This window comes from Lepus europaeus, chromosome 7 (assembly GCF_033115175.1).
Source record: "Lepus europaeus isolate LE1 chromosome 7, mLepTim1.pri, whole genome shotgun sequence".
NCBI lineage: Eukaryota > Metazoa > Chordata > Mammalia > Lagomorpha > Leporidae > Lepus > Lepus europaeus.
This window is the reverse complement of record NC_084833.1, coordinates 7,205,171-7,226,493: the sequence shown is the minus strand read 5'-3', so window position 1 is coordinate 7,226,493 and position 21,323 is coordinate 7,205,171. Positions and strand designations below refer to the sequence as shown.

At 67.5% G+C, this 21,323-nt stretch overlaps 1 protein-coding gene across 2 annotated transcripts in view; it reads right to left on the bottom strand.

The window, feature by feature from the left end:
• MACROD1 (mono-ADP ribosylhydrolase 1) overlaps positions 1-21,323 on the bottom strand; it is a 114,530-nt gene that overhangs the window by 3,376 nt on the left and 89,831 nt on the right. Inside the window, exon 4 of one of the 2 annotated variants that reach the window (XM_062197805.1) lies at positions 5,909-5,938. The exons of the other annotated variant lie outside the window; for it this stretch is intronic. Coding sequence (XP_062053789.1) covers positions 5,909-5,938 — 30 coding nt within the window. The remainder of the gene's footprint in view (positions 1-5,908; positions 5,939-21,323) is intronic. 2 annotated transcript variants of the gene reach the window in all.

Below are 21,323 nucleotides of genomic sequence, written 5' to 3'. Positions count from 1 at the left end.
CCCTGACCCCTTGTCCCACAAGGCACCCTGCGCCCAGCGCTGCCCGGGGGGGAGGGGGAGGCGCCAGCGGCCACCCGAGCCCTCCCTGCTACTGCAGGGCCCCAGTGGCCCCGTGGAGGGGTGACTTCCAGGGCCGGGGCGGGGCTGGCATCAGTCCCTCCCGGGAGCCCACCCAGTGCAGAGGGGGTGTTAGCCACTATTTAGGGTGCTGTAATATTCATGAAGGGAAGATTAGATATTTAAATTTATTCAGCAATAAAGGCGTCTCGGCGGGAGAGCATTCCTCACGCTAAACAAATAAGCAAGCAGGGGCTAATCAATTATTTAGGGGACCAGGAGGAGGCCCCTGGCCCTGGGATGGGGCGGGACACCCCTGTGGGCCTCTCCCCAGAAATCCTGTACAAGACTGCTGATGGCTCTGTGTCAGTCGCTTAACCTCTCTGCGGCTCAAGACACTGTGGGGAGCAGGAGGGGCGGGGGGGAGGGGGAGCCTGCCAGAGGCAGGGCACAGAGAGGCAAAGCCACGTGCTCAGCGTCCCACAGCACAGAGGGGACGGTGAGGCCGTGCCTGGGCAGCCCGCTCCTGGGGTCCCGGCCGGGCTGTGTCTCCCGGGCTCTCCACCCCAGGTTGCTGAGCCTCACAGCCTCTCTGGCTCAACCTCTTCAGTGAGCTGGCCCGGGGCCGTGTGCGACACCTCCGGGCCAGCCCCCCCACCCCGAGCCTCCCTCCTCAGTGGGCACGCGCTGGGCAAGAGGCTGCCCCAAGGCGCCTCGTGCTTTGTCCCACAGTGACCCCTTCTGCAGGTGGGAAGGCTGAGGGTCTCACAAAGGCAGGACAGCTGCCGGGGACTCCCTGAGGACCCTCACAGGGCTCCTGGCCGGCCGGACCTCCAGGCCTGGGGAGGCACAGGGAGGGACGGAGGCAGAGGGCAGGGGACACTCCCCACCCAGCTGTCCTGCTCGCCAGCCCCATGCCCCTGCTAGCGGGTGCCAGGGCCGGCAGCGGTCCGGTCCACCAGGCAGAGGGCAGGCCCGGGTGAGTGACCCTCCCGGGGCCTCTGCGCCTCCCCCACGCTGCCAACGTGTGGCCGGCCCGGGCCTGCTGGGCCTCGGAAGCTGAGCCCCGAGCGACGCCGCGTTCTCAGAACTGCCTCTGCCCGTACCCTCTCGGTCACTGTTCTGTGGACAAACCTGCCCTGCCCTGGCTCCGTGCTAGACGGGCTCAACCCAGGGTGTGCGGGGAGGCCAGGATGCAGAACCCACCCTCGCGGGCGCCCTGGGGAAAAGACAGATGGGTGACAGCTCCGCGATGTGATGTGATCCGAAATTCATTACAGGGTGAGATCAGCGCCTTCGACGGGGATTTGAAAACATTACGGCTTCATTATGTACACAGCGGCGGCACCTCGTTCATCACGCAAAAATCACCCCTGGTACTCCAGAGCCCGCGGCAGCTGCACGTGGGCACACGGCCACCCTGCCTGCTGCGGGGGGCGCGCTGGGGCCCCGCCCAGCACCCGGTCCCAGCGTCCCTGCGGCCCAGGGTGGAGGGGCCGGGGCAGTCCCCGCCCCAGGGACTCGGGCCTCAGTTTCCCCCTTTGCAACGTCGAGCAGCTCAGGGCACGGAGGCGACATGGGCTGCCCTGGGCACCGCCGCCGCCATCAGCTGTGGGCAGGCAGCGTGGCAGCGCGGCCAGGCCCTTCCTCGGGGGACACTGCCACGCCCTGCTCCTAAACGCTCACCTGGGAGGAAGCAGGCACCCAGGCCCGGTCCAGCCCCTGCCTTCTGCAGCCCCTCCCTCCTCCAAAGCGCACCCCGTTCAGTAGCCGTGGGGGGCCACCCTGGGCCTCCGTGGACCTGGAGGCAGTGGCGGAGGGGCGGGGCGCCTGTGGCTGTGGGAAGGCCCTCCCAAGGAGGGGCCATGTGAGTGACACGTGGGAGGGTCCGGCCACCCCTTCAGCTCCAGCCCGGCTCAGGAACGAGTTTGTGGAGTGGCTGCTGGAGCCCCCCGGGGCCCGCCTGCCTCTTCCAGCCCACAGCCCGGCCAGGGAGGCGAAGGCCGCACACAGCCCGGCCTGGAGAGGGCCACGGAGGCCACGTTATCTGCCCGCCGAGCCCGGCCGCGGCGGATCGCAGCAGCAGAGGCCAGCCCTTCCCCAGCGGCCCCGGGAAGCAATCAGGGATTAGCGTTGGCAGCGATGGGAGATACGGCCTGCCTGGCTCGCGGGAGGGATGGCAGCGACCCCGTGGACGCCGCCCGCACCCGGCTAATCCTCCCTGGATTGGGGGGGGGGCGAGAACAAAGTGAGGGAGGCAGCGCAAGGGGCAGGAGAGGGGGAGACGGCAGGAGGAGGCGGCAGGAGGAGGCGGCAGGGTGATAGCCAGGCACTGCGCGGTCGGCAGGGACCCAGGCCCCAGGCTGGGCAGAGGGGGCACAGAGCAGGGTGCTTTGGTGCAGCCGTGCACAGGTAGGGTGGTCCAGTGGTCTCGACAGCCAGTACCCAGCTAAACACCGACACGGGAGACTTCCGGTCACGCAGGGCAGAAGGCCTGCCTGGGGGGTGCGGTGTGCCACGCTCCGTATCCCAGGGACGTGCCAGGCCCTCGGGATAAAGAGCCAAGCGGGAAGGCTGTCGGAGGGCTGCCCTGACGTAGGAAGGCGATGGCCAGGCGAGGGAGGCTGTGGCAGGGGCAGCAGTGCTCCCGGGCACAGGCGCAGCACGTGCAAAGGCCCTGTGTCAGAGAGGCCGTGAGGGAAGCCGGCTGCCCCCGGTGCGCAGGACACGGCGGGTAGGAAGGCAAGGGGCTGCCCCCCAGAGGCTCCTGGCGACGTGCACGGGGCCACTGACCCCTGAGGGGCGGGATGGGGTTCCACCACGCCATGCCCTCCCGCAGGGGACCTGCCTGACCCCTTCCCTCCGGCCCTGGAGCTGGCCCTTCGGGGCGCTGGCCAGGCCGGAGCAGAATTAATCTGTCACTGAAGCCGGGCCGTGGCAGGCGCAGTCATGATTTAGATGAATAATTGAAACGCTCCGATACATTTATTATCCCTTTAGTGCGAAAGTGGCAGAGAAAGACGAGGGGTAATTGAAAAGGCGCGCACAAATCTCCCCGGAGAGCCGCGCCTTGTGGCCGAGTAAACATTTCAGCCCCCATCAGCGGAGTCCATTCCCGCCTGATTTAAGGGCCGCCTTCCTCCTTACCATACAATAGCAAAATGTTGTCCAAAGTGTTTTATGGAAGCGAGAAAAGCTCCAGAAGGGAGGGGGAGGGAGGGGGTCCTGGCAGCCCCCAGCCCCTCCCAAGGGGCCTCCTCACACTGCTGCACCTGCCAGACCCCCACGCAGCCTCCAGGGCCCAGGCCCAGCATCCCGGCTCCCAGAGAGCCAACCTGGGTGTCCCTGGGGGCGGAGCCAAGGCCTGAGTCCCTCCCCCATCAGACAGCCCCCTGGGAAGCCCGGGGAGAAGGCAGCTGCCCATGATTCCCCGTGCTCCCAGCATGCCCTAGCCTGGCCCCGGGCCCTGCAGGGGTCCGGCTGGAAGTGAGGCAGGCCTGGGTGGGGCCTGCACCCTGCACCCTCCAGACTAAGTCCCGTTACCCCCGCAGCTCCTGGGAGAGCTCCCCCCTTCCCTGCTTCCTGTGGCCTGCAGCCCTCTGCTGCCCCCTCCCCGCCCCCGCTGACCCCTCTGCTGGCCTCGGAGGGCAGGGCCCGGCCCAGTGCCCGGGGCAGGCTGGGCACCTGGAGGGGCAGCTAATTACCTGCTCTGACCCAGGAGCGGCCTCAGAGCAGGGGCTGCTGCAGGGGCCCGGGGCCCGGGCCCTCCCAGAATCCCCGCCCCCGCCCGCCCGGGGCGTGACAGGTGAGCTTTAACAGGGGGGTGCTCAGCAGAGGGTGAGCGGGCAGGTGACAGGCTCGGGCGGCTGCTGCCCCTGGACGGTGGGCAGCCTGGGGCGGAGCGTGCTCCACGCACCGGGGTGGGGTGGGGGCAGTGGGGGGGCCTGAATCCTTGCAGAAGGAGCCTTAGGAGCCCCAGGGGAGGACCAGGGAGCGTTGGGGCACCCCTGGCCACCCTTCCCCATACGGGTGCAAGGCGGAAGCCAGGGACCGGGGCGGTGAGGGCGCGGGTGGCGATGTGAAGGCAGAGGGTGCCCGGGCCGTCCTCCGTGCCACCCCCGGCGGTGCCAGGCCCCGTGCCGCCAGCAGTCCCCTCCCCACCACCTCCACCTTGTTCCAATCACATTAGCAGAGTGACAGCCTCAGCGAGCATTTGCGGCGGCTCCATAAATCTCCGCCGGCGTTAAAAGCCTGGACTCCGGGCCCACTTCCTCCCGGGTCGCGCCCGCCCCATCCATCTCCACGGCAGCCAGGCCGTGCATGGGGCCCGCCCCGGCCTCCCCTCACCCCCAAGGCGCCCCTGCGATCTGCGCCCCGGGCTCTGAGCCACCCCTAAAGCCTCATGGTCCGTGCTGCCCTCAGGTCCTTTGCTGTGTGAGGCCACTGTCACCTGTCCTGTAGGTCACACATTCATTCAACAAACGATACTGAGCACCTGCTCCACGTGCCCGTTCTGGGTGCTGGAGACCCAGCCTTGCCTGCTCCGAGCACAGAGGACAGGACCTCGCTGGGCAGTGTTAGGAGACAGGTGCAGCCTGGGCAGGGGAAGTGGCAGAGGGCGGGGCAGGGCAGGGCAGGGCAGGGCACCCCCCCCCACCAGAAGACGGCATTGCAGCAAAGACGTGAGTGGTGAAGCAGCAGCCGCATGGAAAAGCATCCAGCAGAGGGAACAGCAGGTGCAAAGGCCGTGGGGCAGGCTGCCTCCTCTGGGGCCAGAGGGTGGAGCCGACTGGGGAGGGCAGGTGGGGCGGGCAGAGGCGTCTGGGTGGCAGCAGGCGCCCTTGGCCTTGGCTCAGAAGAGGGGCGATGAACTGATGTCAGATTTCAGGAGCTCATGCCTGCTCTTCCCCGGGTCTCTGAGGCTCCTGGCTGAGCCCTGACCCCGCCCCTGGCCACACCTCCCATGCCCACGCGTCCTTCCTTGTGGGTCTTCGCCCATGCTGTTCCCACTGCCCGGGACACTGTTCCCACCACTCTCCGCCCCGCTGGCTCCTACCCACGCCTGGGGTCCCGCAGACGGCGCCACCTCCTTGCGGAAGATCCTGCATGATGGGGGTGCTGCCGCCCGCACCGTGAGCTCCGTGGGCAGGACCGGCTCAGGGCTGGGTACCCCTGGGCACTGCGGGCGAGCGCGGCTTGCGTCCAGGGTCCCCCCGGGGCCTGGGTGACCTCTGCGGGGACGGCCAGGGGAGAAGCGGGAGCCGGGGATGGGGGAGGGGGACATGTCCAGCCACAAACAGCCCCGCCCTGCCTGCTGGCCGCCACCGACAGCTCTGCTCGCGGCTCTTATTTAGTCCTGACCTCCTCGGCCCCTTTTATTTTTCCCCCTTTTAAAACCTGGCCTGGGCCCCGCCACGGCTGCCGTAAACACGGCCCCGGGATTTATCCGAGGGCGCATTAACCCCTGGCCCCTGGCTCACCAATCATCCTGCCGCCCGCACCGACAGCGGCCGCCCCACCAGCTGGGCCGAGGGGCTGGGGGCGGCGGGGCCACGGGACCAGGGAGGCAACACTGGGGCCCAGGGGTGCCCTCTCCACCTCAGGGCCCCCGCTGACCTTGGCCTGCAGCCCTGGTGGTCTGGCCCACCCTGACCTCCCACCCCTGAGTCCCGGGGTCATTAGCAAGGTCACAGGCATGGGGGGGGTGCACCCGGGCCCCAGCTTGCCCCCTGGCCGCTGTGAGATGCTGGGGGCAGGGGAGGGGGGAGGCTGCCCGGAGGGGAAGCGAGGGGGCCAGGGAGGTGTCACCAGCCCCACCTGAGACCCGGTGACAGGAAGGAGGTCCACTCACCGCCACCGCCTCCGAGCAGGGAGCTGTTGGCTGCAAGAGAAGACAGAGGCTTGTTAGTGGGGAAGGGGTGGGTGCAGAGGCGGAGCAAGGGGGCGGGGCCTGGGACCCCTCCCCTCAGGCAAGGGCAGGGGACATGAGGGCCACGCTGCCCCGCGAGGTGGCCACACGTGGGAGTGGAGGCAGGCGCCAGCGTCCTCCCCCCACCCTCGCTCTTTCACCCACAGCATCTCCTGGGCTCTGGCCGAGCCCGCCCTGGGGCAGCCTGGCTGAGCCCAGCCTGGGGTGGCCTGGCCACCGCCCTCGGGGCCCAGGCGCTGGGCCCCTCCATGGTAAGCGGTGCCCCGGAATGAACAGGGCGGGCAAGAGGCTGACCTGGGCCTTGGGAGACGCCTGTCAGATGCAAGTGACTGGGGGGTGCGACGTTGGGGCCCAGAGCTCTGGGACTGGGGTCAACACTGGGTCCACAGATGGCCAGCTGGGGCCATGTGGCCTCGTGCCTCAGTTTCCCCGCATGTGAGACGAGGACAGCGCCACCGTCCTGGGGCTGGCGTGAAGGTCAAGGGAGGGCGATGCTGAGCTCTGGGCCCGGTGCCTGCCCCCTCGCTGCGGCTCCGCCCAGCCGGCTGCCCCCTACTGTGTGGCAAGGCGGGGCTCGCAGCCCCCCCCCCCCCCCCCCGCGGGGTGTCAGGCTGTGCAGGGTCCTGGCCCCCGCCCCCACAGGCAGCCTGTATCCCTGCCCACCACTGGGCTAATCAGGACAGCGAAGGGGGAGCCGGGCAGGCTCCAGGCCCAGGTTCGGCCCAGGTGCCCGGGCCCCCTGCTGGGCCTCAGACCCCTCTGGCTACCAGGCTGAGCCTTTAGCTCCTCCCCCGACTGCCTTCCCACTCCACCTGCTGGGGCCCCGCCCTTCCTGTGTGAGGGGTGGGGGCGCACGGAGCAGGGCCGGGTGGGCAGCAGGGGCCGCGGGCTGGGGTGAAGCTCAGACGCCGCTAAGTGGTGTCGTCGGCTCCGAGCGGCTGGTCTCCCAGAGCCGACAGCTCCTCGCTTGGGGAATAATTAATTCCACAGCCCGAAAACCCAGGGCTGCGAGTTGCCACGTTACTTGCGAGATTAATACAAGCAGCTAATTAAGATGGAGAGGCGAGGAGCGGCTGGGCGCTCCCAGAACAGGGGTGGGGGCCGCAGCACGGCCCCAGGCGGCAGGGAGTGAGAGCAGGGAGGGCTGGGTGGGGCACCCAGGCAGGTGTGGGCCGGGGCAGTGGCCAGTCAGCCCCCCAGCGGCTCTGCACGCAGCCTCCAGCCCGGGGCCTGGGTACCGGCCTGGCCTCCGTGTCCTGCCCCACGGCCCCATTTGTCACCATGGTGAGGCCACCAGGGAGGTGTGACTGCTCCCCTCTCCCAGCGAAGGAAGCCGGGCGCAGTGGCAGGCAGCAGCAGGCCTGGAATGGGTCCGCCCACTCCCAGCCGGCCCCAGGGCACAGGCCTGCACGTCCCGGGACCCCTCCGGTCCCTGCGGAGCACACAGTAGGGGCAGCACACAGTAGGCCCCCTGGCTGGGCCCAGCAGTCACAGAGTCCCTGGTGTGGCGGGCAGGCCTGGCCCGCACAGCAGGAGAGGACTGGTGGTGCCAGGTCAGCCGCCCTGGGCGCCCTGAGGCCCTGGCTTGTCGGACGCTGCCCTCCGCGGCCTCTGCCCACCTCCCCCGTCACCTCTCTCTCTTAATTAACACTGGCTGCAAACGAGCTGGCTCACGCCCAACGAGGGCACGGCGCCAAATGGGTCGGCAGCCAGCCGCGAAGGGGTGGGAGGGGGCGCTGACCTCCCTCCTGTGGGCCCTGTCACAAGGCGAGGCCACCCCTCCCGCTGCCAGCACCCCCAAACCCTGCTGTCGGGGCGAATGGGCCTGACACCCACCCCACCAGGGTGTGAGGGGGGGGCTTGGGGCTCAGGAGGAGTCAGCCCAGGAGGGAGGCACACCCGGGCTGGGGGGTCTTGGCCTCAGATGGGAGGACCTGCAGGGGCCCAGGGACCCAGCCTCGGCTGCAGAGCCTCGTCCCTCTGGGGAGGGCGCAGGGGTTGGGGGTGCAGGTTCTAGAGCAGGGTGTGCGCTGGGTGCACCTGCTCAGATGCCATCCCTGGGCACCGCTGATGTCCCCCCAGCCCTGCAGCCTGGCCCCCACCCGCGCTAAGCCCCACTGAGCTTGATGAGCTGGCTCCCAGCCCAGTGCTGCTCCGGTGACCTTGGGGTGGCCCCCGGGGCCGTCACTGCCAGGGCCTCTGTCCTCCGGGAGGCTGGAGGCTCGGTCCCCTCCTCTGCCCCCAGCGCTGGCTGTCCCGGCAGCAGGGTGCTAGGGTGCTGCGTGGCCACTGCCCAGCGAGGGAGGCCCAGGCCCCAGGCTTGGCAGCCATCGGGTCAGAGGCAGCACGAGCCAAGGGGGGTCCCCGGCCCCGGCTTTGCTCACTGCACAAAAGGTCTGTTAAGCGCCAAGCGTATCCAGGGCTGCGTGGGCACCAGGCACGTGGGGACGGGCAGCCCAGTCCCTGGGCCTCGGGAGCTCTCGGTCAGAGCCGAGCACTGCCACAAGCATGGTACACCCATAGCCGAGGAGGTACGGGACCGAGCGCAGCCTGGACTCCCAGAGGGCTTCACGGAGGAGGTGGCGTTGGTGCCAAGGCGCCAGGGGGCTTGGTACACGGTCCCAGGACAGGAGGAGCGGTGTGTGCAGAGGGAAGGCACTGGCGAGGGCGCGGCCATGGGAGGGGCCCGAGAGCGAGGCGTCCTGGGGGCCACGTGGGGCCGGCCAGGGTGGGCTGCATTTGACTGTACCTTGGGGCAGAGGGGGTCTGGGAACTGGGATTGGGGCAGCAGGAGGGGAGGGGGCAGGCAGAGGCGGGGGCACCGTCACTTCCTTTCCAGGGGCTGGCTGTGCGTCCCTCCTGCTGCAGCCCCCCGCCCCTGCAAGGCCCACGCTCTGGGGCCACAGCCACCGTGGCCTCGGCCCACCGTGCTGTCAAAGGCCCAGGAAAATGTAATTTTTTTTTTCTTAGCATCAAAAGAAAAAAAATGAAGTTCTAGGTCAAAGAAAATGTTTCACAATACAATATGTTTGTCTTCTCGCCAGCAAAGTCATAAGCGTAATTTCTCGCACCGTTTGACGGAGGAAGGGGCCCCCCGAAGGCGGAGCCTCAAGGCCCAGTCCTCCTTGCCCGGCTCGGGCGCCGCCACGACGAACCCAATGGACAGAGGTCACAACGCAAGGCCGAGGGTCTCCCACGTCACCTCCAGCTTCCCGATTAGAATCCTCGATGGGGAGCCCCTGGGGGCCTGCGCCCTGGGGTCCCCTCTCCTGCACTCTGGGCCCTCAAAGCTGCCCCAGTCCCAGGGCCTTTGCACAGCTGCTACCGATGCCACCCAGGGGCTGCCCCACCCCCAGGTCTGTGTTTGCTCCCCGCCTCCCCGCCCCACCCACATGCTCACTGCCCACGGCTGAGTCCTTGCCGGGGTCTCGCAGGTGCTAACTGAACACCTCTGACAGGTCGCTGTGTCCCTCGCCAGGCCTTGCAGGGGAACCCACCCCTAGGGCTGGGGCGGGGGGCTGTCAGGAGCCAGACTCCAGATGGGGGGTGTGTGGGCCAAGGGCAGCGGCAGGATGCCCAGGCCCCTCCCTCCGCAGGCGTAGGAGCCGCCTGAGCCCTTCGGTGACAGGGACTAAATCCTCCAGCCCAGGGAGGCCGTGGGGGGGGGGGGAACGCCAGAGAGGAGGTGCGGTGACCCGAGGAAAGCGCTGAGTGGGTTCCTGGGCCAGTGAGCGGGCACAGGGGTGACTTTGAGGCAGGCGCAGCCCCACCGTGCGCCCCTGGGGAGGCTGCCTCCTCCACACACCCCTGCCGGGAGAGGCAGCCAGCAGCTGGGGTCCGCTCCCCAAGCACGCACCCCCACCTCCGCTCCCGGATCTCGCTCACACACGCGCATTTGCGCCTACTGTGTGCTGCAGGGCAAAGCTGGCCCAGCAGGGAGCCTGTCCAGAAACCACAGACCGAGAACGAACTTGAACGAGAATCACTGTGGGAGCCAGAGGTTGTGGAGGGAGCAGAGAGCTGTGGAGTCGGCAGGCGGAGGCTGATCCGAGCCGGGCGAGCCGGGACCTGCCGGCCAGGCACAGGGCTGCTGTGCCAAGGCCCTGAGGCAGGAGCAGGCCTGGGGGTGCAGTGGGGGAGGATGGAGGGGGCATGAGCAGCCCTTTGGGGGTCTCCCAAGCCTGAGTGTGAAAAGGGGGCGCTGGGAGGAGGGCTGGGCTGCAGAAACCAGACTGGAGGTGGAGGAGGGGCAGGAAGGGCCCTGCGGCTGCTGCAGTGTCCCTGCGCTGGACACCCACCCGGGCCTCCCCTGGGGACCGGGAGCCCCCTCAGAGCCCTTCCAGCCCAGAGCCCAGAGCCCGCACCTGCTAGGGGCTCAGTGCCACTGCCCCAGCCGCCCCGGCTCCGGTGGGCGGGGGGCGGTCTTGAGAAATCCACGCGGTTGCCAGCCCCGCGTCCCGCACGCCGGCGGCGGGATCCGTGTTCTACTTCAGGGCGAGTCGTTTAAAACACATTTTAGAAGAGAAACACCGCAGACGGAATAAAACGCGGAATGGGCTGAAATCCGGAGATAAAACACGGGACTTCAAAGGCACCTCAAGCTGAGAGCGCCTGCCGTGTTTGACAAGCTCTGTCCCCCCAGGCCAAGGTCACCGTCCTCCCAGGTGGGGCGCCCGGCAGCAGACAGCACTGGGCCTTCCCCGGCCTTGGGGGCAGCAGGGGAGCGAGGGGCCTCCGGGGGGCCCGGGGCTCACATTCATGGGCGCCCCACACACCCCCAGCTTCCACACAGGGCCCTGGGTGATCATCTTAGCATGGACACCCACATTCCTTCCTGCCCCATTTACAGACAGGGAAACTGAGGCTGGAGAGAAGTGACCTCCGAGGGCCGCAGCCAACCTCTGCGTCTTTGCCAGGCTCGGTCCCGAAGCCTCAAGTGCCAATCGTGGGCCCGCCGCTCCACCCCCGGGCCTGGAGCCAGGTCAGGGTTTGTGTGTGGGGGATGTTTTCTGGCCAAGCCCCTCGGAGCCACGGATGAGAGCCGTGAAGAAGCCCAGCGGCCCTCAGGGGCCGGCGCTGTGGCGCAGCCGGTAAAGCCACGGCCTGCAGTGCCCGCATCCGGTATCAGAGCACGGGTTCGAGTCCCGGCTGCTCCACTTCCAATCAGCTGAAGATGGCCCAAGGGCTTGGGCCCCTGCACCCACGTAGGAGACCCAGATGGAGCTCCTGGCTCCTGGCTTCCACCTGGCCCAGCCCTGGCCATTGTGGTCATTTGGGGAGTGAACCTATCTGTAACTCATTTCAAATGAATAAACAAATCTCATTAAAGAAAAAAAAAAAAAAAGGCGCCGTAAAACTGCCATGGCCGGGAAGCTCAGGCTGAGGCAGCCGCTTTGGCTCAGGTTCCTGGTGGCCAGGAAGTCCCCTGACGTGGCACCAGCACCTGCCGAGGGCCTCTGGCGGCAGGGGAACCCGGCAGGCGGGTGGAGGGCGGCACGAGAGCGCAGGTGTGGGTCCCGTTCCCTTCTCACAAGGCCACAAGGCCACCGTGGCCCCCACCAAGCTCCACCACCGTGTGAACCTGGGGACTGGGGGCGCTGGGTCCCGGCCACGGCGGAGGCTGCGGGGATAACGGCGATCCGCGGCGGCCCCGGCCTCAGGACCTTGCTGGACGCGCAGTCCCATTAGACAGAAGGGAAAGCTGAGGCTCAGGCACAGGCCCGCGAGGCCACACAGGGAACCTGCCGGGCTGACTCCGGGGCCTGGACTCCCCGGCCCCTGCCCAGCCAGGTCCGGCTCGTTTGCCTCCTGGGCTCAGCGCCTCACCACTGCTTCTCTGACCTGAGCCCAGTGGTGGCCCCTGGTGGCCCCCATCTGCGGGGGTGGGGGTGGGGAGGTGGGATGAGCTGGGCCTCTCCCTCTCCCTCCCCCCTCCTCAGTCTCTTCCCCAGGCTCCCCTACAACCCCAAGCCTGGGCTCCCCTACAACCCCAAGCTCCGCCAAGCTGGTCCCAGCCCCCCAACAGCCGCCTGGGCGCCTTCCACTTGTGGGTAGCTTGTTAGGTAACAAATTCATGTTCACGGCCCCAGACTGGAGAAGACAAACAGGGAGTGAGAACAAAGCAAGAAGGCCCTACGCCTGCCTGCCCGCTCAGTTTTCCCTTAGGACCTGCCGAGATTTGCAACAAAAACGTACAAATAGCTCAGGACCGAGTATCAGCCTATCAGCCGGGTCCTCTGGGCCCAGCCTCGGCAGCTGCTGCCCCCTCCCCGCGCCCAGAGCCCCACGGAGGGGGTCCCATGATTTTTTTGTTGCTTCAGCTGATGAGGAATGAGGGGTTCAGCGGGATTGAGTGGCTTGCCCAAGGTCACGCAGCTGGGGACCGGGTCTGGCTCCAAGGGGACGCTGAGTGCTGCCTGCCTGCTGGGGACCCCTCCCCAGGAGCCAGGGGGCAGGCACTCAGCGTCTGACATTAGCATAACCATGGCCATCGGAAACCCAATTACCCTGAGATGGCTTGGGCTCCAGCCAGCCGGTGTGGTCTCCACACGGAGGGAGAGGCGGTGGCCCTGCTGGGTGGGCGAGCAGAGGCAGATCAGGGAGAGCCTGGTGTGTGGGGGCTGGGTGGGCCCCTCAACTGGGTCCCGGCTGGACAGGCCACCACCGCCAGGCAAAGCCAGGGCTCCTCTGCCCCCCCCCCCCTCACTGGGTGACCCTGGGCGGCTCCCTGCTTGCTCTGAGCTTCAGCTGTCTCCAGAAAGGGGAAAAGGAAACCAAGGGGGTGGGCGAGGAAGAGGGAGAGGAGCCCCAGCCCTGACAGGCCTCCATCGCTGACTCCCAGAATCACCCCCTGCCCCCAGGGGCCCAGCACCTTGACCTTGGCGCGAGCTCCCGGGAGAGCTGCACCGGGGAGCCTCCTGCAAGGTGCAACCGCGGACCTCACGCACATCGTGGGCTGCATTCCACGGGCCCCCGCGGCTCTCCGGGGCCGGTTCCCCCCCCCCCCCCCCCGCTGTCTAATATTCCCCGGCCGAGGGGGGCGGCCCATTCTCCCAGCAGCCAAGGTGACGGGGTCCAGTCCTGCCCCCTGCAGGCCACGGCCCTGACGCATGTGCAGAACTCTCATACTCCTGCCCCGGGGTGGGGCTGCTGGCTGGGCTGCGCGGCGTTCTTAACTTTACTAGTTGTTGCCAAATTGCTCTCCAAAGTGGTTGTTCTGATGATCGCTTTCAAATATAAATTAGATCATGTCACTTCCCTGCTTAAAACTCTCAAATAGCTCCCTATTATACTTAGAATAAAACGCACATTCTCCTCCATGAACACATGGCTGCAGCCCACGCGCCACTCCCCCCACCCCCAACTTCCTGGCCTCCTTCCTCTCCCTCAAATAGGTTTGGCTCCTTCATACCCCAGGGCCTTTGCACACACTGCTTTCTCTGCCTGGCACACTCCTCTACCTGCTCTTTCCAACTTGGGTCCTCCTTATCTTTCGGGTCTCGGTGAAAATGTCACCTCCTCTAAGGGCCTCCCCTGATCACCCAAAGTGCCCGCTGCCAGCACGGGCATTTAGCTCAGAGCTGAGATACTGGTCAAGACACCCACGTCCCACATCAGAGGACCACGTGCACTACCCAGCGCTGGCTCCAGCTCATGCAGACCCTGGGAGGCAGCAGTGCTGGTCAAGTGTTGGGAAACCTGGATGGGGCTCCTGGCTCCTGGCTGTGGCCCGGCCCAGCCCCAGCCGTGGCAGGCATCTGGGCAGTGAGCCAGCAGATGGGGACTCTCTCTCTTTGCGCCTCTGAAATATTTTTACTTGTTGAGGGGACAAAAGTGCTGGCTGCCCCATGCCTTGCCCTGGTTTTCTAAGGACTTCCTTTGGGACCGGCAGGGCAGCCTGTGGGGAGAGGTCCTCCACCCACCGTGGCCAACACCCAGGGGCTGGGATGCAGGCAGAAGGGGTGGCCAGGCCCTCGGGGCCCTGATCCCTCTTCCACAGCCACGGGGAGTCAGGTGCAGCTGGGCTGAGCTCACATTCGCTCCTTGGGGCTGGGGAGGGGGGCAAGGGGCGGGTTGAGAAGAGGCCTTGCTGCACCAGGGACCAAGCAGAGGGCGGAGGGGGAGGCAGGATCCACCCGGGATGGAGTTGGTTCTCAGCGTGGCTCCATGCGGTCAGTGGGAGGAGCAGCCGGAACCCCCTCCCCCTGGCAGGAGCGGAGGGGGGCTCCCCGTGCAGCCCTCCCCGAGGCCCAGGGTCTTAACCTCTGGGGTCACAGCCCTCCAATCCAGGGAAAGCTTCTTACGATTCCCCAGACGCTGTCTTCAACGCCACTGAGGCCAGACTCCCACAGGGTCATCCTGGCAAGGCACCCCGGGGAAACTGAGGCCCCGGAAGCTGGAGACCCACGCGAGGTGTCGCACTGAGGCCAGAGACGGTCCCTTCTCAGGGAGGCCGAGCAAGGCGGCAGCCACTCGCTGCCCAGGGCCCTCAGGTTGGACACGGAGGGGGGCACCACTTCCGTCAGTCGCAGCTCTGGCGTGCACCTGCCGCCTGCGTGCAGCGCGCTTGGCTCCTCGCTGTCAGCGGAGGCGGCCTGGGGGGCCCAGCCAGGAAGAGGCGGCCGTGTCTGCGGAGCTGCTTCCGCGAGGCGCCGCTCCCAGGCCCTGCGCGGATGAGACCAGAAGGCCCAGCCTGGTCCCTGCCCCGCCTGCCTCAGGGTCCCCCGGCCCGGGCGCCCCCTCCTCTCTATCCTCCTAGCTTGGGCTGCACTCCGTGGCTGCCATTGGTATGCGAGGCCGAGCCTGGGGTGCCCTGCGTGGCCCAGCCTGGGCTCTTTAAGAAGCTCTCCTTGGCGCTGCGTGCCGGTTGCCAGGCAACCCTCCGCCCCACCCCCAAGGCCGGCAGTGGTGCCCCTTCCCCTCCCTCTCCTTGTGCTCAGCCCTGCCCAGCCTCAGCAGGTGCTCAGCGCAGAACCTGGCCGGCCTGGCTGCCCTGGGCACCTGCGCACGGCAGGTAAGGGGCTCGGACTGACCCCACCCAACCGGGGCCTGGATCAGAGCTCCGGACTCCCAGGAATTGGGGAAGGGGCCCCCGGGCTTCGGATAGGCTTTCTCCTGACTGTGCAGGTGCCAGGTTGGGGGGGGGTCCCAGAAGATGCCGTGTTTCCTCCCCCCACCCCTGCAGCTCCAGGACCGCGGGAGGGGGGTGCCATGGGCTGAGCCCCTCTTTGTCCCTGGGTGGGAGCAGGCGCCAGGACTCAGGGCAGGCCGCAGGGCTGTGGGCAGTGAGCCAGCTGGGACCGCAGTAGGAGAACAGTGAGGGAGGTGCTAGGGGTGGGGGGCAGACAGCCCTGAGGCTGTGGCCTGGGTGCCATTTCTCCATCTCCCCCCCCCGAGACTTCTCCATCTCCACACCTGGGCGTCCTTGACCTCACCTTGCCTCTCCCGTGCCCTCAGTAGCCAACAGCTCAACTCTGGCTCCCCAGTCTCCCGGGGCCACCCGTCACTTCCACATGGCGGCCCCTTCCTCACTGTCCCCAGTGCCAGTCACGCAACCTCTGTGCCAATCAGAGGCCCGGTTCCCCCCCCCCCAGCTGGGCCTCACCTGCTGCTCTCTCTACCGCCCCTGTCCAGCAGTCCCACCTCCCCGGCACGTGCTGGTCCCTCCGTGTGGACCGCCCTTCCTGGACGTGGTGGGTGGCAGGTGGCAGGTGAGAGGCAGCTTGTCCCCTGCAGGGAACCAGGTAGGGGCGAGGGAGGGCAGCCCTGGGTGGCTGGGAGACACGGGGGGGGGGGACGGGGGGGTGCCATCATCTGTGGCTGGGAGAGGAGGCTTCCTATGGAGGGTGGGCTGGCAGTGGAGCTTGCCCAGTGGCAGCCCTCCAGGGCTGGAGGGAGGTGGGGGCTCAGTGGTTCCCACCCTCTACTTTGTCTGCCCAGCCCAGGGGAGGCTGTGAGGCCAGGTCTGCCTCTCACGCCCCCATCACCTCCCCCACCCCCCACACACATCCAGACCTCCCTGCCCGCCTCTGAGCAGCTGGAGGGGGTCCGGCCCCCTCTGAGCCCCGGACCGTCACCACGTGACATTTCCCAGTTTGATGAATTTCCCAGTTGGCCTTGGGACAGCTCCATCACCATCAGTGTGGCCTGGAAGGGTTCTTTCAGCCGCACGCTCCGTCCACACAGTCACTCAGCCACGCCTGGCTGTGCTCGCCATACCGATGTGCTGGATGGTGGGGACACGCAGGGACCGCGGGGGGTGCTCCCGGCGTGGCGGCGATGTCATCAGCCACACCCCGATTTCAGAGATGTCAAAGTGCACACACACAACTCCCAGCGGCTGGCACGCGCGTGGCTCGGGGCCACCAAGGAGAAGCCACGGGGGCAAGGGAACAGGTGACCGCTCTGTCGCTCCAAAGTGCACGACCACTCTGATCCCCCGGCCCCCCGCTTGCCAGTGTGGGGAGGTGCCGAGGTTGGGTGGGGTCACGGAGGTGGGACCCTTGTGATGGTGTCGGGGGCTTCATTAGGAGGGGGCGTGGCTGGAGCCACCAGCGACAGAGGACGAGGCGACTGACCTCACCAGAGAGGTGGGGTCGGGAGGCTGCTCGCAGGGCACCTGGCCGAGGCTGAGCAGCACGGGCTTAGGCCTGGAGGGTGGGCGAGCAAGGCCAAGGGGGCCCCTGGCTCCCCGCTGGCCGGCAGCCTCCCAGGCCCCAGGAGTTGCTGGCTTCCTCCCTCCCGGCCTTGCCCCTGGAGCACCTGCTGTGAGACTTCCTCCTGGGCCGGAGGCCTTGCTCCCCGGCCCTGCCTGCCGCCCCTGGCCCATGGCTTCCTGCCGCAACTCACGCGTCCTGGGCATCGCCTGGGGCTGCGGGCTGGAGCCAGATGGGCTGGGTACGCAGTGGCGTGACTCAGTGGGACACAGGGGGCCTCTCAGTCGGAACTCAGAGGTGGGCTGGCCGGTGTCGTGGTACAGTGGGTTCAGCCGCCATTTTCAAGGCCAGCAGCCCATATATCAGAGTGCTGGTTCAAGTCCCAGCTTCGGACCCAGCTCCCTGCTAACGCGCCTGGGAGGCAGCAGCTGACGGCTCAAGTGCTTGGGGCCCTGCACCCACGTGGGAGGCCCAGATGGAGCTCCTGCCTCCTGGCTTTGGCCTGGCCCAGCCCTGGCTGTTGCAGGCATTTGGGGAGTGAACCAGAACAGAAGATCAATCTCTCCTTTTCTCTGTTGTTCTGCATTTGATATATTCTTTAAAGGATGTGTTTATTTATTGAAAATCAGAATTACAGAGAGAGAAAGAGAGATAGGGCAGGGGGAGGCAGAGAGAGAGAGAGAGAGAGAGAGAGAGAGAGAGGTCTCCCATCCACTGGTTGACTCCCCAGATGGCTACAATGGCTAGGGCTGTGTCAGGCTGCAGCCAGGAGCCGGGAGATTCATCGGGGTCTCTCATGTGGGTGCAGGGCCCAAGCACTTGGGCCACCTTCCACTGCTTTCCCAGGCCACAGCAGAGAGCTGGATCAGAAGCAGAGCAGCCTGGTCACCTGCCAAGCAACACCCTTGTGGGACAGCGGCACCGTAGGCAGCAGCTTTCCCTGCCACACCACGATCCTGGCCCCGGAAACATTTTTTTATAAAACGAATGCAGAGTGGGATGGGAAGCCTGGCAGGGGTCTGGGTGGGGCTGGGAGCGCATCCCTCCCTGGAGTTGGCCCTTTGGGGAAGGCTGAGCCCAGGCCCAGGCCCTCTGAACGGCCGCCTTCCATCCTTGCCCAGCTGGCTGACCGCTGGCCACTGCTCAGCACAGAGGGACTAAGGGCCCTGGTGACGCCCCCGACCCTCCCACGGGGATGACTCTGCCCCAGCCCCGAGTCCGGTCACCGTCTTCCCTTCCCCCGGCCCCGGCAGACCCAAGGCCACGGGCGGCACAACCTGTGCCAACAGCCATGGAACAGCGCCGTGTCTCGATCCCGCACCGCACAGCACGTAAACCACTTCTTCCCACAACCTCTCACGACGGCCACGCTGAGAAAAGACTGGGGGGGGGGGGGCACAGGGAGGCTGGGACAGGGCTCGGGCCAGCAGCAGCAGAGGGGTAAGGCGGCAAGCGGAAGAGGACCAGGGCTCCGGGAGAGTGGGTGGGTGGGTGGCTGTGGGCATGGCTGGGGTGACCTCGAGTGCCCACTGGCAGGCTGCTCTGGGGGCCAGGGAGCTGGGGCTTGTTGAGCTCAAGGCTGAGGCCACAGATCGTCACCGAGCAACTTGTGCGTCCCTCCCGGCTGACAGCATCCTTGTCAGGACCCGGCTGGCAGGTCAGCTTAGTCCTCCTGAGCCCACGGCACTGTTTGTTGACTGAACAAGTGATCTTTTCAACTCCCAGAACCGGCTGCCCCTCTCCCGGAATTGGTTCTCCCTTGTCCTCGTCCTTGTCCCAGACGCCACACGTCAGCCACCCTGATTTCCATGCGAGCCCCTGGCCGCCGTCCCCAGCTTTGACAAGAATTCCTGACCACGCACCACAGCACCTGTAGCAGGCTGGAACAAGCTCCTCCTGCTGCCCACTCAGGCCTTTCCTCCCTGCTCCCGGGTCCCCGGTCAAGGAGCCGCCCCCCCGGTGAGTGACAGGCCCCTGAGTCTTGGGGCTCAGGCGTCGTGCTGAGCCGTTGTGTTTCCAGCTTTGCCACAGCAGGGTTCCAGCAGGGCCCGACTCACCCTTGACCCGTGGTGCCCCCACCAGCGGCTGGCACAGAGCGGACCTCCGTCAGCGCTCCCTGGACCGCGTGCCCCCACCAAGCACAGCTGAGCAGGCGGCAGGTCGTCAGCCAGATGGAATATCACGCAGCCATTAACCACAATTATGGAGATGGTGTTTTAATACCTCAGTTCCACTTGTCGGAGCTATAGCCACAGCACCCACCACAAGGCCCCGAGAGCCCGCCCTCTGCCAGCCCCCTGCTGGGCACGGGGATGGCGAGGCTGGGGGGAAGCCACCTCCGCTTCCAGGGCTTCGGCTGGGCGAGCCGCACACAGGTGCAGAGACCCAGTGACAACGGAGCCCCAGGGCGGGGGCGGGGGCGGGGGCCGGGGCGATGTGTTCTTCCCTCTATTGTTGGCGTAATGCTGTCGGGCATAAATAAAACTGGGAGGGAAACAGCCGGTTGGAGAATGGTCTGCCGGAGCAGGCAGAAAGGGAGTTAAGGGGGTGGGTGGGGGGCTCAGGCGGGAGACGTGAGGGCGGAGAGAGGAGGACAAGGCCGGGGGGCTCCCAGCAGGGACGCGGGGGCAGGCGGGCAGAGAGGGGGCCTCTGTCACCCCAGGGGTGCTGGTCTGGCCAGGCCTTGAAGGACAGCACAGAGCAAGGTCTGCGGGGGGCCCTGGAATGTTCTGACACGGCCTGGGGGTGGGAGGCACCGGCAGGGGTCTGCAGAGAGGGGCCCTGAGGCTCTGAGGAGTTTGGGGGTAGAGCAGGGAGCAGAGGTGGGGAGAGCTCCCTTTCTGCTCCGTCTAAGGGGAAAGAAGCCAGGAAGCAGTGACCCAGCTCAGTGACAGGTGACGGGGTCTGGCCAGGCCAGGTGAGGCTGGACAGGTGGGAGACCTCCTTCACATCCGGCAGAACGCGACGGCACCGGGACTCGGAGGTTGGGAGATGGCGGGTGGTCTGGGTGCCCCTCCCTATGCCAGCCCCCACAGCACAGGTGCTCCTCTGGGGCCCACGACAGCCCCCACAGCACAGGTGCACCTGCCTCCCCGTCAGCCCCCACAGCACAGGTGCTCCCCCCCAGCCCCCTCAGCAGAGGTGCTCCCCCCTGTCAGCCCCCACAACACAGGTGCTCCCCCCAGCCCCCACAGCACAGGTGCTCCCCCCAGCCCCTCAGCACAGGTGCTCCCCCCGTCAGCCCCCTCAGCAGAGGTGCTCCCCCCCGGACCCCATCAGCCCCCTTAGCACGGGTGCTCCCCTGGGGCCCATGTCAGCCCCCACAGCACAGGTGCTCCCCCCCAGCCCCCTCAGCACAGGTGCTCCCCCCTGTCAGCCCCCACAGCACAGGTGCTCCCCCCCGGACCCCATCAGCCCCCTTAGCACGGGTGCTCCCCTGGGGCCCATGTCAGCCCCCACAGCACAGGTGCTCCCCCCCAGCCCCCTCAGCACAGGTGCTCCCCCCTGTCAGCCCCCACAGCACAGGTGCTCCCCTGGGGCCCATGTCAGCCCCCACAGCATAGGTGCTCCCCCCAGCCCCTCAGCACAGGTATACCCCCACCCCCACCCCCCATCAGCCCCCAGCACAGGTGCAGCGGCTCCCCCAGCCACCTCCCCCCACCGGGTCCCTGTAACCCCCACGCTAACCTTGGACTTCAGTCCTTAATACTCCCATTTACTCCCAAGGACTGAGGCTGGCCGGCGCCTGCCCTAGGCACTGGCCACTTGGGCAGCGTGGGGCACTGCCCTGGCATTTGGGGCTCCCAGGGAAGTGGGAACACCTGGCATAGGGAAGGGGGCCAGCAGGGAAGAAGGGGTTACCTCGGCGGCAGAGGGGGCCGTGGGGACCTGTTTGTGAATGAATGCACGGGTGGGTGGCTGAATGAATGAACGGATGGATGGATGGATGGATGGTGGGAAGGTGGGAAGGTTGATGAATGAGTGGGTGCGGAGAGCGGGGTGCAGGGGGAGGCGGCGCGCGGAGCAAGAACCCCGCTTCCTCCCCCCACCGGAGGCGGGTTTGCTTTGGGCGCCCCCCCCCCCGCTCCCCAGGGGGGCAGACTCCCCAGACTGAGAGCCCCACCCCCAGCCATTTTAGCTGAGGGCAGGAGGAGCGGGAGGCGGAGGCCGCGGCTCCCGGGCTGGGCCGAGTCCCCGCGCGGCGGCGCAGCCTCCCGCGCCGGGTCCCGCCGGCCAGTGCGCAGCGCGGCCCCCGCCCCCGCCGCCTTCTCCCCGCCCGCCGCCGCCTCCCCTTCTCCTCCCCGCCCGCTCGCTCCGCGCCTGCACGCACGGCCCCCGCCGCCGCGAGGGGAGAGGCGGCCGCACAGCCTGGCTCCCGCGCCCTGCTCGCCGCCGCCCGCGCGGACGCCACCGCTGGCCTTCGCTCCCCGGCCCGGGCACACGCACCCCGCCCCCGGCGCAGCCCCGCGCTCTCCTCCCGCGGCTCTGCCGGGCGCCCGAGCCGGGCAGATGCGCCGCCGCGCGCCCCCCGCCCCGGGCCCGCCACCGAGCTGCGCTGCGCGCTGGGGACTCCTCGCCCGCGCCCCCCAGGGTGCCCTCCGGCTCGGGTTCCCGCCCGCTCCTTGGAATAACCCCTGAGGCTCCAGCCGTAGCCGCAAAGTTTCCCGAGGAGACCCGCCTCC